The following is a 16031-nucleotide window of genomic DNA, read 5'->3' as shown; positions in this document are numbered from 1 at the left end:
ATTGGGTTGACTTACATGTCTGCTGTCTACCTTTGTCAACGTGTGTACGCTCATTTGGGGACCAGCACGCTTACCACAGGCACGTCAATGTTTTAATGCTTTAATGCTTTGGAGAATTATAGGAGTCACAGGCCGCTTGCCAGGTAACTGAGACTTGCTAAAAATAGAGCTTCCTGGCCCCACCGTTCGGACCAGTTCATACCACTCTTAGTAACTCAAGCATGGGAGCTAGAAGGGCTACCTTCCCCCCACCCAACCCTGTAACTCACCAAACTATGTGACCTTGGACAACCTCTTAAGCCTTGATTTTCTAAGCTTAGATGTACCTGGGGCTCTTAAATAGATTCTGTCAAGGACAAACTATCTCAAACTTGCGTAACGTCATTCTGGAAGGAGATTTCGCGCTCTTGATAACATTCCCAAGACTCTGCTGAACTTTAATGGGCCTAAGACTTGTTGTGGGAAACCCACTCGCATTGTTGACTGTCAGCTGAAAGTCAGAGTCTAAAAATAACTTCAACTGGGTATTTTTTTTTTTCTTCTGCTGTATAATCTATAGCCATTCATTTTTTCCTGTAAATTATCCCTACCAAGAGTGAATCTTTTGTGTGTGTGTGTGTGTATTGTTGTAGTTTAAATAAAAGTTTACATTCCAAGTTAGTCTCATATAAAAATCTATACATAGTTGTGTGACCCTAATTACTCTCCCTATACTGTGACAGCACACTCCTCCTCTCCACCCTGATTTCCCATGTCCATTCAACCACCTTCTGACCCTCTCTGCCTTCTCATCTCACCTCCGGACAGGAAGGAGCCACCCGTTTAGTCTCATGTATCTACTTGAGCAAAGAAGCACACTCTTCACGACTATCATTTTATGTCTCACAGTCCAGTCCACTCTTTGTTTGAAGAGTTGGCCTCGGAAATTGTTTTAGTTCTGGGCTATAGAGAGTCTGGGGGCCATGCTTTCTGGGGTTCCTCCAGTCTCCAGTCTCTGTCAGACCATTAAGTCTGGTCTTTTTACTAGAATTTGAGTTCTGCACCCCACCTTTCTTCTGCTCCATCAGGGACTCTCTGTTGTGTTCCCTGTCAGGGTGGTCATTGGTGGTAGCCAGGCACCATCTAGTTCTTCTGGTCAAGAGTGAATCTTTGAGTTGGCTTCCTGCAGGTTTATTTTTTCTCTTGCAGCAAGATTGAAATGAAACTATGACATACATTCATTCATAACTGAATAGTCTGAAAAGTTTTTAACAAATCTTTAATTAAAAAATGTAAATGAGTTATCTCATTTTCAATTTTCAGGGCCAAGTTTAAAAGCACAATAAGCAAATCAGATCATCTTATTTTCTACTGGCATTAAGATAAACCAGAGCCCTGGTGGCTCCATGGTTAAGAGCTCGGCTGTTAACCAAAAGGTCGGCAGTTTGAATCTACCAACTGCTCCTTGGAAACCCTACAGGGCGGTTCTGCTGTGTCCTATAGGATCACTATGAGTCAGAATCAATTCGATGGCAACTGGTTTTTGGTTTGGAACTGTAAGGATATACTATTACCTTCCAAAGGAATTTATCTGTTTAAATTTTTTGTGTAAATTGAAAACAAAGCCTGGCTTGAAAAGTTGAAATAGAAATGTTATAACCAGGCAAGCGAGCTTAATTGCATTTCCTGTTGCTATTCCAACTGAGGAATATTCTGTCCAGGACACCCCCCCCCCCAGATTTTCATTATCATGTTAATCAGAAGAAATATGTTAAGCCTTTTATGCACATGGCGCCACAGCAAGTAACTGCGACCTGGCTAAGTGAAAAAAAGAGAAAAGATTATTCTGACTCATTTTAATTCATTGTCAATTACTGTAAGGCTGAAATAACATTTTGGTAATGTAGCTGAAAAGCAATAAAAATTAAGCTCTGGAGTGTTGGAAGATCTAGCTTTCTCACAGAATGAATTTGAGTAAATCGCCATTTTATACTTCAATCTTTTCCCTAAAATAAGGCTCATAGTAACTCAGGCATTTGAGTAAAAATGAACTGTATTCAAATTCCAGTTGAGATGCTTCTCAGCTGTATTAACTGAGCCAAGCTCTTTAGGCTCCTTTGTGGGATAATTACACACACATTGTAGGGTTGCTGTGAGGATTAAGTACTGTCTGCAACATGCAAGCAAAGAGAAAGAGAGTCAAAGCACAAAGATAAGGAGATAATGCTTTTAATGTCTACACACTGGAAACCCTGGTGGCAGAGGGGTTAAGAGTTCAGCTGCCAACTAAAAGGTCAACAGTTCAAATTCACTAGGTGTTCCTTGAAAACCTATGGGGCAGTTCCACTCTCTCTTATAGGGTCACTATGAGTCAGAATTGACAAGGAGATAATACTTTTGAAGTCTATACATCAGATTTCTCTATATTAATCCGATTATTTAAGGATTGTTTAACTTTTTTTTATTGTGTCTTCATTTTATTCCAGTTTCTATTCATTTGCATGTATCATTTTTTTTTGCCTTGCTTTTCAGCTTCTTCTAGTATGAAAAGGATGTAAAATTCATCAGTGCCAAGGCACTCCTCTCTCAAACAGTGTGTCATATTGGTGTTAAAAACAGATACCTGCAAGTTCAGGAAAACACACCTGTATTTCAGCATGAATACCTCAGGGTGTATGTGTATTGTGCGTGATTCTTTCAAACAGGAAAGGGGTCAATATTACAGCTGCTTATATACTCGGCATTGAAAAACTGAATTAAAGACCTTAGAAGCAAAAAAAAAAAAAAAAAAAATTAGAGATTCAGTTTCTGTAAGCTTCTTGACAGTTACAGCTGCTAAAGACAGCTTTTATAAAGGAACTGCCTTTATGCAAAAAGTATTTTCTTGTTTTCTTACCCCCTTGAGAAGGAATCTTAGTGTTTTGCGTGAAAATGGTGCGCCGCTTGGCTGTAAGGGCCGGACATATTACAGCGAACTTTAATAGGTAGAGCAGACCCACTTCTGCTCATTTTCTGTTTGGCCTCCTCCCCGCCCGCACCCCCATGTACACGACAGTGTAAGATTCCCCACAGTCAGGAGGTGGGAGCGGAGCGTTTCAGCGCAGCTGGTCGCTCTTGACATCCCGTTGCTGTGACCAAGGAAAAGAAAGGAAGGAAAGAAAGAGCGGAGTGGGAAAGACAGGGGTGGGAGGAAGAAAAGGAAGTAAAAAAGAGGGAAGGAAGAGAAAAGAAAAAACGGGGAGGGGGGAAAAGGAAAGAGGGAGAGAGGGATGGAGAGGAAAAAAGGAGAAAGGAAAGAAGGAAGCTTGGATGAAGGGAGGGAAAGAAGGAGCGAGAAAAAGAATGAAAGCAGAGTGAGAGAAAAGGGCATCATTATTGTTTCGGGTCCACTAGGAACAGAGACAGAACCTTCTTCAGCACTGCAGAATCCCGAAGAGGCAATGTATTGTTTTCTTAAAAGCCCCGAAGCGAAGCAATTCCAGGAATGTTTGGCAAAGCCCCTTGGGGAATGGTGAGGTGGGGGGCGGGGGCAGTGGGAGTAGACTTTCTCGCCCACCACCCCGGCCCCTCACAACGTGACAGGCTTCGGGAGACCTAGCGGAAACCTTCACGTCACCCGGGGAATTGCCGCTCTGGCTGGTCCTGAAGTGGCGAGGCGGGGGGGCGGGGGAGGGCGTGCGCTGAGACGCGCGGGGCGCGGGGATGTGCAAGTGGCGAAGCTCGGCCCAGCGCAGGCGGGAGCAGCCGCCCAACTCCCGGCGCAGGATCTGCTGAGAGGCCACGGTGAGTCTCTCCGGGTGCGGGTCCGAGGGATGCCCAGGTTCCCCGTCGCCCCCGGGCCCCGGCCGAGGCGGGCACAGAGCCCTTCCCGGAGTCCGGCCTCGGCTCGGCGCCGCCGCCGCCCGGAGCCCGCACCGCCCCGGGCGCCCTGGGCGGACGCACGGACTGAGCGGCGCTCGGCGGCTGCCCGGCCGCCCGGCCCCGCGCGCTCATTGGTCGGGATGTGTGCTCAGCAGCCTCCAACTTCTCCCGAATCCCACTGGTGAGTCCCGGGAGAGCGAGCTGGTACCTGGGTGCTGGCGGAGAAGGGTCCGATGGGCGCGAGCGTGCGGGGCGGTGGGAGCCCGGGGACCGGCACGGAGGGCAGCGCCGGCCGAGGGAGCGGCTGCCCGAAGGCGCACGGAGCGGGCTCGGCGGCTAAGTCCGGCGCCGTCCGAGGGCCCGCAACCTTTTGGCCTTGCGCGAGGGAGGCGTGCCTGGGGAAGCAGCCGCCAGTGGGACCTGAGGAACCCGGGCGAGCGGCCGAGAGGGGCCTGGGGAAGGGCTCTGCGGGCGCTGTCAGGTGGCCGCTCGGCTCGTTGGCACAGCTCCGGCAGCCTCTGCCTCGAGGAGTTGTGTTTGGTTACGGAGAACGGCGCCACCAAATCGCAGCGGGGCTGATTGGGGCGCTGGGAATTTCTTATACGGCAGAGACGCTGATTTTTTTTTTTTTTTGGAAAACAAGGTTTGTTTTTATTTTGGTTTCTGTCGGATTTCCCCCTTCATTTATAACTCACTTTTCTATGTTTTACTTTTCTTAACCTGAAGATCTTTCATTTTCTCACCTCTGCATCTTGCTTTGAACCTTAATTTCCTATTATATGATTTCTGCTGCTAGCATGCTCGAGTCACCCAAGGGCTGAGGGGCAGGAGGTGGGGGGGAGTTCTTTTGCAGGTTAAAGTTTTAAGACCCTCTCTTTACTTATGGGTCGCAATCTACTTAGAGTATTTGAAAATAAGGGCAATTTTTGCGACTGAACATTCCTCTTGAGTCTCTGTCAAGACTATTCCATCCCCATATATGACTCAAATGGGAAGTTTATTAAACTGAAAACTAGTCCCTGACTTGCCGTATCAGAGTTTGGAAGCTTCTAATTGGCAAGCCCGCTATGAAGGCGTGTAGCTTCACCCCCTTCTATTACTGCTGGGTTCCAACACTTAAAAAAAAAAAAAAAAATGAAAAGAAAAACAAATTGCCTCGTAATTTCTTGACCTCGATGCTGTGTCTTTGGTCGTATAGCGACATTAAACCAGGGAGTAATACAGTCGGACCTTGCGCCAGAACTCCGTATTCCAGGCCCGGGAATTCTTACTAATTAATATCCAGGGAAACAAGGAGATGACTTCTGCTGTCTACCTGCTTTCTCAGCTTCTGTGACTATAGTGCCGATACTCACCCTGTTTCCCCTCTTCCCGTGCCTCGGTTTCCATGATACAAACTGTAATTGCACAGCACAGCCGCGAGGACTTGGAGAACTATGGTAATGTAGTAATGTGCTGTAAAGATGAAAATGGCTTAGGCTTAGAGACACCCCTTTAACAAATCGATTATCCTCCGGGTTCTTTAAGCTGACTGTCTGCTAAGTGATATGTTTATACTCAACTGGTGTCAGGATTGCTGCTTTACCTGGCTTTGAAATTCAGCTTATACTTAAGGAAAATAATCATTTATTCTTTCAGCGGTGTTGGCAAGCTGAAGTTTGCAGGGGGACTTTTGTTGGGTCAGACCTCCTAATTCTCCTTTATCTCTCTCTGTGGAAGTGCCTGCTTTCTGGGTTTCAACTTTCCAGCACCTCTCCAGTCGGAGTGGAGTGTTTTGAGGATGTGAGTATATTTTTGCATATCCTGCTTTAGATGGGACGGAAGTACCAACTTTACAATTTTTTGTGTCCTCTTATTTAATTGCACCCCTCCACCGCTCCTTCCCCACCCCCCCCCCCGCCCAAAAAAAATGGGGTTGGGTTGTTTGTGGTTGAGTTCCGTGTCCCAGTGTCTGTGGTTTGGTGGTCTGTTCTGTGTTGAGGTTCAAGACTCCGACCCCTGTTTTCTTAAAGAAAATAGTGCGTCAGTCAGAATTAACCGGACGTGAACAGCAGAGTTAATTAGGAGCTTAAACTTGCCTAGTCTCTGCCTTTGCTCAGTGCTGCTGAAGAGTGCTCCTTAGGAGCAAAAGACTTGTTTGAAGAATTTATAGATCATTACAAGAGGAACAGGTGGAGAATGCTTGCAGGTTAATTCAGAGATGGTATTCTTTTGATGCAGATAAAAGGACTAAGGCTACAGTCACTGCCTTAATTCTCTCCTAACTATGTTTGCAGCGTTGGAAGCCCTGGTGGCGTAGTGGGTAAGAACCCGGCTGCTAACCAAAAGGGCGGCAGTTCGAATCCACCAGGCGCTCCTTGGAAACCCTATGGGGCAGTTCTATTCTGTCCTTACAGGGTCGATATGAGTCGGAATCGACGCGACGGCAACAGGTTATGTATCTGCAGCCTTAGGTGCGGCAATATTAAGAACTCCAGTGTCAAGGGCAGGAAGGAGATCCCAGCAGAAGGTTAACCACAAGGGAGAAAGAAATGCCTGCCACCTAGCTTTGCCGCATCCCAGAGCCTGGTGGTACGGAAGAGCACCTTTGGTTTAACCCCTTGGCTGGCCGGGTTCCCTGGCCTCAAGTCTCACTTAGAGAAACTGATGGCTGTTTGTCGGAGAGAACCAAAAAGAGAAATGGGTCGTCTCATACCAGGAAAGCGTTCCTCCAGGTTGTATTCTGGAATATCGTTAGAGCAGGGGGGAGAAGTAGTCAAGGAAGGGAAATGCTTGAGCAAATGTATATATTCAGATGTTTTTCAAGTCAGTCTTGAAATCTTCTGGTGGAAACTGGTCTTTTTTTTTTTATCGTTTACCTCTCTGTATCCTGTCCAGGTATTACGTTTGTTCCCATCTGATCTCTCCCCAGCCCCACCCGTGTGGTGGGCATCTCTGTTAAATTAGTAGTATGATCAATGTAATTCCATATCATAGCACTCAGGCTGTAAGAACAAGCCAGCCAACATGAGTTACGTAACCATTAAGTAAGACGTTTTAACATTCAGGTACATTACGTTCCTCTTTTATTGAGCAGACACGGTTTTCATTGTCTAATAAAATATTTTTATTTGATAGTCTGTCCTTGGTTATAGCCTCATGTAATCAAGTGGACAGCATGTTTAAGACTTTGCGTCCAGAGCCTTAAAGTCCAGTTGTGGCTTATTTATTAATAACTCGCTGGGGAGATTAAATTCCTAGTTAGTCACTGGATCTCCCAGACCACACTTCAAATGGGGAATTTATTTTTCATTTACTCCCTTGCCTCAGTTGCCACAAAAGACACCCTCAGGGAATTGTATGTATTCAACAGAGATCTTGAAATATAAGAGCGTTTCTGAGCGGTCATTTCATCTAGAAACTAAATTATACTGATTGATTTGTATCCAGATATCAACAGCTGATGTGTTAGTTTAAGATGTTCTCTTTTCTCTACTCATCCGGAGTGAATGGTGAATGGCTGATAAAGAATCATTAGACCTCTAAAAGAAATATAGTGAAATTTAATATTTAGACATGCATCCACTTAATTTTCCCTCAAAACTTGTGCAGTGAGATGCACAAGTTTTTCTGTAGGATGATACTGTTTTATTTCCAATAGTAACCAAAGGCGATCTTTATAAAGAACATTTACCAGTTGTGTGACGGCCTTGGTTGGTTACCTGACTGTTGTGTTGCCTAGTTTCCTAAGGTATAGATTTGGAGTATTAATATCCATCTCGTGACGTTCAAATGAGTTGAAACAAACAAACAAACAAAACCTGTTGCCGTCAAGTTGATTCAGATTCATAGCAACCCTATAAGACAGGGTAGAACTGCCCCATAGGGTTTCCAAGGAGCAGCTGGTAGATTTGAACTGCCCACCTTCTGGTTAGCAGCCAAGCTCTTAGCCACTGTGCCACCAGGGCTCCTTAAATGCGTTAGTCCATGTAAAGCACTAAGAAGCTTGACCATAGAACACAGAAGCACATAGACATACTCATTAATGTCAGCTGTTAGTAGAATGGAATCCTGGGTGTGCAAACGAGTTAAGCACTCCACACCCAGAGGCACCTCAAATGAAAGATCTGGTCATCTGCTTCCTAAAGGTCACAGCCGTGAAAACCCTATGGAATGCAGTTCTACTCTGACACATATGGGGTCACCATGAGTTGGAATTGACTCAATGGCAACTTTTTTTGGGGGGGAGAGGGCTGGTTATTAGTAGAAGTATTAATTTAAATACAAGTAAAATATATGTCTTAACAGTTGAAACCCTGACCTAAAAGATACTTTTTTTTGGTCCTTGTTTTTGTTTTAAATCATATTTTCTTTTTTCTTCAGTTGCACAAGAAAACATTGGTTATGGTTAAAACCTTTCGTCCCCAAGTGCAAACTGCTGACCTTTGGTCCTAGGAGTGACCATTTTCGGAGTGCTGTGTAACCAATTACCCGTATCAGCAGCAATAGTAATTTAGAACTGTAAAAACAGAAGTTGTTTTTAAGACTTAAAAATAAACTACCACAGGTGTTTTGTCCCCTCTCCCCTTTTTAAATCTGTATGCAGATTTCAGATTGCTGCTTAGTCAAAACCTCAAGGTATTAGTCATTGATTTCTGAGCCATGGAGCAAAATATAAAATGAACCTTTGACACTAGTGCCAAGTTCAGAAGGGTTTGTGTAAAACTTTCCAGAATGATAGTATAGCAATTATTTGCTTGTGAACTGCTGAAGTAACCCTACCTGAGTATTTAACCCAGTCTCTTGGTCTAATTTTGCTTGGCTGCTCTGTGATGTATGTATAAAAGCTTGTGACCGGAACCTGTCAAATTCATCTGGTTCTATACCCTTCCCTTTCAGAATTGAAACTTTGGACTCTTCAACTAAAACTTTCATTTCTTTCTACTTTAAAACAAGTTAACTGTTTACTTTCATTCAGCCGCCTTAAGCATCAGGCACATTGTATATACATTTTATTTATTTGCTTGTTATTAGGAGTATTTTTATTTATTTATTTGCAGATTTTAGGTGATGGGCAGATCAGAAAGTCAGATGGATATAACTGATATCAACACTCCAAAGCCAAAAAGGGAACAGCGATGGACCCCGCTGGAGATCAGCCTCTCGGTCCTCGTTCTGCTCCTCACCGTCATAGCCGTGACAATGATAGCACTCTACGCAACCTATGACGGTGAGCCAGTACCCACCTGGGCACACCAACAAACGCGAGAGAGAATGACGTCCTCATCTTGTGCTTTTGCCCTCTAACAAATGTGTTAAGGGGAGAAACACTTAGGGATGATAGAAAGATTTATTTATAAAATGCAATGTGAATATGTCCAAACAGTTAACTTTGGCTGAAGTACCACGTCTTTTCTGTTTGTGCTGAGTTATTAATTACCAAGTCTATTGAGTACACTTGTGCTTATTTTATGAAGATCCTGATGTAAAATTTTGTTTGATTAGAGTATTCACGATCTCATGGCTGAGTTCAGCAATCGTCATTAGTCAACTTTTATTGTGTCGTTGAAAAAAAAAGGGCTTCCCAGGAATTTAAAAGGTCTAATTTGTGTCTTAGAAGTTTTTCTCAATAAGGATTAGCGAAGATTGGTTCCTTAATGGGAAACAAACAAACAGATGACCAGACTAAGTCAACTGATTATTTCAATTTAATAAGCCTGTGGCCTGGTGGGTAGAGATGATCCATGATAAATATAGGATTTTCGTATTTATGTTCTTGTTTTTTTTTCCCTAACCACTGACAGTGACATAATAATAAAGTTTTAGTTCTTGTTTAGGGAATAGTTTGTTTAATTGGCAGTTTAAAAGAACAAAACAGGGAGAAATCAGAAAATATATATTACAAATATTTATGCACGTACCCTCCTTTTTCTAGATGGCATTTGCAAGTCATCAGGCTGCATAAAATCAGGTAAGAAGATGATTTCTAAAATTAACAGCTTATGACATTTAAAACTCAAATACTAGTAGATATGTATCTGTATTTGCTTTATTTATACTCTTATTCATTCTGGCTGGCTTATTTATGTGTTTGGCCCTATATTCAAGGGAACTTAAAATGTATGTAAGTAGCCTGATTAATTAACTTGTTTATTGTAAAAATAGTTTACTGTTTTTAGCCCTGAGATTTATGGTAGGGCTATATCGCTTTATAGAGCTTCCCTTCTAGTTTCATAAAGAAAATCAACACATATTTTCATCTTATCACTAAGTGCTGAATTTCTTGAGGCAAACTCTTAGAGGAGTAGAAACTGAGAGGAAATAACATGGAGTTATGCAAGCTTCATGGAGAACTTGGGATTGCAGAGGGGCCTCAAAGCAGCGGTAGGGTCTGGAAATAGAGGCAACGGAGGAGGGAATTCCAAACAAGAACAACAGAAATAAATCATGTTGAGAAGCAGTGAAAATGTAGGTTTAATGCACAGGGGCCCATTAAGGAGAGCCTTGAAAACCCATGTGTCACCTTGATGTTGTAATAAAGAAATCATGGATGTTTTCACCAGCAGAGGAGTGTTAAGGCAAAAATTGAAAGATGACTCTGGAAGTGTTAGGCTGGATGGATTGAGTGAGAAGAGATGAACCAGGGAGGACAGGCAGGTGGGGGCTGCTGCTGAAATCAGGAGTGAGTTAGGAGGTCAGCCCGTGGTGGGCTGAGAGCTGAGAGACAACAAGAAGGGGAACGTGGGGTGACTCAGCAGAGCTGGCTGGCTAAATGAAATGAAAGGTGTGGATGAGGTGAAAATCACACCAAGTTGTAAAGCCCGAGGGATTCAGGAGAATGGTGGCAGCCCACATAGAAATAGAAAAGTTAGGAAATAAGTTTGCTTTCGGGGAGAAACATGATTAATATAGATCTGGAGGTGACTGGTCTAAGCCAGGGTAGACGGACAGGAAGTTAGAGATGGGAGAAAAAAGCGGGAACTCTGGATTTGGGCTCCTCAGCTCAAGGGTGCTAGCTGAAATCTAGAGATTTTTGAGTTCCTACAAGAAGAAAAGAAGAGGACCAAGGCCTGAACTTAAGAGGACATCAAGAATTAGTATAGAAGGAAAAGAGAAGTCAGGGAGGAAAAGGAGAACTGGATAGAGCTATATAAGTCACATTAATACACTGTGATAAAAAAAAAAAAAAAAGAACATTTTGACAAGGAGAAAGAAGACGGTAGCTGGGTTCAATTTGCCAGAGATGTCGAGTGTATTAAGGACTGAGAAACTAGGAGACAACTAGAGGTCAATATGTAAGTGTAAGTTTCTGAAAACTGGGTAGGCATGGACATGCAATAGGACAACCAGTAGAAAGAAGGGAGGGAGAGGACTTGGGGAGCAAATGGTAATTCTGACAACTTAGGCACATAGCACGTAGCACACAGGTCTTAGTCATCTAGTGCTGCTATAACAGAAATACTACAAGTGGATGGCTTTAACAAAGAGAAATTTATTCTCCCACAGTTTAGAAGGCTAGAAGTCTGAATTCAGGGCACCAGCTCCAGGGGAAGTCTTTCTCTCTGTGTTGGTTCTGGGGGAAGGTCCTTGTCATCAAACTTGCCCTGGCCTAGGAGCTTCTCAGCACAGGGACCCCAGGTCCAAAGGACACACTCTCTCCTGGCTCTTATTTTTTGGTGGTATGAGATCCCTCTTCTCACTGCTCATTTCTCTCTTTTATGTTTTAAAAGAGATTGATTCAAGATACAACCTAATCTTACAGACTGAGTCCTGCCTCATTTACATAACTACCTCTAAGCTTGCCTCATTAACAGCACAGAGGTAGGATTTATAACACGTAGGGTAATTGCATCAGATGACAAAATGGTGGACAATCACACAATACTGGGAATCATGGCCTAGCCAAGGTGACACACATTTTGGGGGGACACAGTTCAGTCCATAACACCAACTTTGGCACAGTGGCCCTGGACATCTCCAAAGCAAGGTTCTGATCCTCACAGCCTGCTAGACTTATGTCCTGTGCAGCCATTTCCCTGGGGAATAAAATGGATGGATGGATGGATGGATGGATGGATGGATGGATGGATGGATGGATGGATGGATGGATGGATGGGTGAGTGAATGAGTGAATGAATAAACAAACAAAAAAACTTCTTTTGTCTCTGGCAAAGCCCAGAGATGGAGAAGTGCATGTTATTATGTTGAACAGCAAATGACTGATCAAATCAGGTCCACCTCAGGCCCCACAATATCATGTCTCAGGGTGAACAGTCATAGCACATAAGATGCAGAGCAAAAAGCCCATCAAAAAACAATACAGAAAAGCAAAGGGCACATATTCAGGACATTAGACCATAACCTAGAATTCTGAGAGATTTTTCTGTCATTATTTTGCCAAGGTTAGTGAATATTCAAATCCATGTAAGAGCATTCACCAGAAAACGGTTAAAAATAAATTAGGGACAGGTTGTTTCTTGGAAGAAATGTAAACATTTGGAAAGGAGGTTTAGAATCTCTTGGTAAAGGATGCAAGTATTATGCTTACACCCCAGTCTACTTGGTGTGCATTTATTATGGAAAATTTCAAGCATTTCATTTCATATCCCTATCTCTAGAGTATTTTGAAGCAAATCCCACACTTCCCATTATTTCACCTGTAAATAATTTGTGTGTCTTTAAAAGGTAAGGATGCCGTTTTTAAAACCCAAACCCAATGCCATTACCACACCTAAATAAGTAAGTTATTATCATAAAGTATCTCATCAGTGTTCAAATTTTTCCAATTGCCTTCTGAATTTTTTAAATATTTTGTTCATCTTAAGATTCAGTAATGTCTATTACAATTAGTTGATGTGTCTCTTAAGTCTCCTAATCTGTAGGTTCTCTCCCCTCTCTCTGTTTCTCTCTCTTGCATTTCATTTTTGAAGAAACTAGATCCTTTGACTAGGTAGGGAGACATTTGTAAAATCCTACAGGTGATTTTATGCCAGAGATGTAGACTAATACCTCCAGTAATGCCAACCCCAAGGAACAATGTGACATTCAGAATCTGGAATTTTAGATGTGGCTTAACATTTGGGGATTGGCCTTTTTATTGTCTTTTTGGCAATATCTCGATTCATTAAAATGTGTTTAATGAGCACCCTTTAATTGTAGCCTAGAAATCAAACACCTTGCAGAACTGTGTCTTGGCAGAGAAACGTATACAATACAATAAGCTTCAATGGCAAACAAGGTCGCTGTGTGTTTTTCTTCATTCTGCTCTATTGGTTCACAAGCTGTTAGAATAAGTTTATATTCATAGTTACTGTTCTTCCTGGGGAAAGATGGAGATGATACATACCCTCATGCCCGTGTACACACACACACACACACACATACACACTCACACACAGCGTCCTCTGCTGCCTGGGTTATCTTTTCTGCCACAGAGAATCCAAGTGCTGCTTTTCGAAGGTGCTGCATACTGAGAAAATTCTAGGGAAATCCTGGAAAGAAGAAAGTAACAACAACCAAAAAGAGTGGAGTGGGTGAAACAGAAAAGAAATGAAAGAAAGATGTAGAAGAAAATTAAAAAACAACCTGCCATCAAATGTATAAATCATTCTAAAAGACTGAGAGTTAAAACCTGAGCCCGGAAGTTCTCAGAACTGGAAAAGTAGGTCTTGATGTCCAAATTGCTTCATTTAGTGCAAGGTGGTTCCAGCTGGAATCTTCGTCCCAATGGAAGGGAATGTCGTTGCAAATATGTTTCTCTCTTTGATCCTTCAAAGTCAAGGAATTGATGTAAAGCCATGCCAGGCAAAAATGAAACATTATAGAAGGCTGTGGATCATCTTGAAATCTGTTTGGGGTTAGGTAATTTAAATATGAGCATTTCTAATTTAAATATTTGTAATATACATGAAACAATATTCATAATTAAAAAAAACAAACCTGTTGCCATTGAGTCAATTCCGACCCATGGCAGCCCCGTGTGTTACAGTGTAGAACTGCTCCGTAAGGTTTTCTTGACTGTAATCTTAATGGAAGCAAATCACCAGGCCTTTCTTCCATAGTATGACTGGGTGGGTTTAAACTGTCAACCTTTTGGTTAGTAGTTGAGTGCGAACCTTTTACACCACTCAGGGACCTAATAAACAAAACTTGTTGCCATCGAGTTGATTTTGACTCAAGGAATACACACTTTAAAATTACTTAAATGTCTGAGAATGTAACTTGCCTATACGTGAAATGGAGCCCTGGTGGCCCAGTAGTTAAGAATTCGGCTGCTAACCAAAAGGGCGGCAGTTTGAATCCACCAGCTGCTCCTTGGAAACCCTATGGGGCGGTTCTAATGTGTCCTGTAGGGTCACTGTGAGTTGGAATCGACTCGACGGCAGTGGGTTTGGTTTTGGTTTTTTATATATGAAATGCATCAATATGAAAAATTATACCGAAACAGAATATAAAAAGCACTACTTAACGAATAACAATTTTTAAAGCAGTGTTCAAAGCATTACTACTAAAAGTATGAGTAATATACTGGACTACTATGCTGGACTACTGACCGAAGGATTGACGGTTCAGGCCCCGCCCAGAGATGCCTCGGAAGCAAGGCCTGGTGATCTGCTTCTGAAAAGTCACAGCCTTGGAAAGCCTATGGAGCGTAGTTCTACTCTGCCTGCTGGGATCGCCAGGAGTCAGATCAGCTCCACGACAGCTGGCTAACAACAACAGCAAAGATTGTGAGAAGAAAGGAAAGCAGCACAGACTAATGGAACAGCAACAGAAGAGGAACAGATTAGAATACAGGAGGAGTGGGGGAGAGGGAAGGCAAGCTAGCCCTCACTGAACGTTGTAGTGCCTGGTGCCACTGTAAGCAGTTCATGTGTATCAACTCATTTGATCCTCATAATGACCGTATGAGGTCATAGCCCTACTGCCTTCTTTTCACGGATGAACAAACTTGGGTTGGGATTTAAACCCAGGAACCCTGGCTCCAGAGCCCGTATTCATAACCACTTTTCTATGCTGCCTCAAAGGAGACCAGAAGTCTTTTGTACTTTAATACCCAATGCCTGTATATATAGTATATGAAAGTGGATTGCCTCTTTTCCTGCTACAACCTGGAAATCAAAGACTTGAAATAATTAAATCCACACTTAAGAGGAAGAGAATAAATATCTCTTAGGCCCATAAACGAGCTACTTTCCTAAGAATGGTGAACAGGAATTGGCAGATTTGTAGGTGCAAATATGAGCAGCATTGTTCAAAACTCTCCAGAAGCTAAAGAAGTTAAGGTATGTGAGTCATGCAGTCCCAGCAGAGAGAGCAGGAGCACTTGCACAGTTATTCAGGTTGTACACTGCCCAATGGTATGTGGCAGCCCGAAGAGATGGGCTCGTGGAGCATCAAGACCGGCATGAAACACTCAGCAGGACCATGTACTTCTTTTACTGGAATTCTGTACTCACCAAGCAAACTTTGGATGCGTATTTAGTTTTTAATACGGGAAAGGATGCAGTCTGTTCACTAGAAAGATGTATTCGGCCTGGCGAGATGTGTTCTCATTCTGATAGAATTGTCGGTTTGGTGTGGCTTGGGCTGTGAACCTTGAAAGGAACATTCCAGATAGCTGGTTCTGTCTGCAAGGACCAGATCCTGGTAATGCGTTAGGTGAAGTATCTTGGCATCAGCATCTGGCCTTTCCCTTGCAGCAGTGAGCATCTCTGTATCTCTATGGACCATGTATCTCTATGGTCCCTTCCTTCTTCCCTGTTAGCACCCCAGCAGCCCCCTTGAAGAAAAAATGGCACAAGTAGGTAAATACAGGAAGGACTGCAGGCTGACTCCTGAGAGCTGCCAGCCCTGTAGCAACCATTCAGAGTAGGAGATGGGGCTATTTCATTATGTAATTAAGTTTGAAAAAAAAACTCCTTCAGGCAATAAGAATGAAGCGGGTATCCTGGTGGAAAGACCACTGAAGCACACCTCTGTTAATTTAAACGTGCGCTATGTGGCTGTTCGCTTTGGGCAGCTTCCCTGGGACAGTTCTTACGATCGTTGTGCAGCAATAACACAAAACCAAACCCCTTGCCATCGAGTCGGTTCCAACTCATGGCGACCCTAGAAGACAGAGTAGAACTGCCCTGTAGGGTTTCCAAGGCTGTAATCTTTTTGGAAGCAGACTGCCACATCTTTCTCCCATGGAGCAGCTGATGAGTTCA

The 16031-nt window shown here is 43.2% G+C and overlaps 1 protein-coding gene across 2 annotated transcripts in view; it reads left to right on the top strand.

The window, feature by feature from the left end:
• The first annotated feature begins 3656 nt into the window (after positions 1 to 3656).
• Positions 3657 to 16031, top strand: part of MME (membrane metalloendopeptidase) — a 95726-nt gene continuing 83351 nt past the window's right edge. The window contains exons 1-3 of one of the 2 annotated variants that reach the window (XM_004379174.2): positions 3657 to 3762; positions 8880 to 9049; positions 9755 to 9790. In XM_004379174.2, coding sequence (XP_004379231.1) covers positions 8890 to 9049; positions 9755 to 9790 — 196 coding nt within the window. In that variant the 5' untranslated portion in view covers positions 3657 to 3762; positions 8880 to 8889. Of the gene's footprint in view, positions 3763 to 3944; positions 4022 to 8879; positions 9050 to 9754; positions 9791 to 16031 lie in introns of those variants that run through there. The other variant, XM_004379173.2, reaches the window with a different exon arrangement.

This window comes from Trichechus manatus, unplaced genomic scaffold, assembly GCF_000243295.1.
Source record: "Trichechus manatus latirostris isolate Lorelei unplaced genomic scaffold, TriManLat1.0 scaffold00062, whole genome shotgun sequence".
Taxonomy (NCBI): Eukaryota; Metazoa; Chordata; class Mammalia; order Sirenia; family Trichechidae; genus Trichechus; species Trichechus manatus.
The sequence above is the reverse complement of the archived record's forward strand: the minus strand, read 5'-3'. Positions and strand labels throughout refer to the sequence as shown.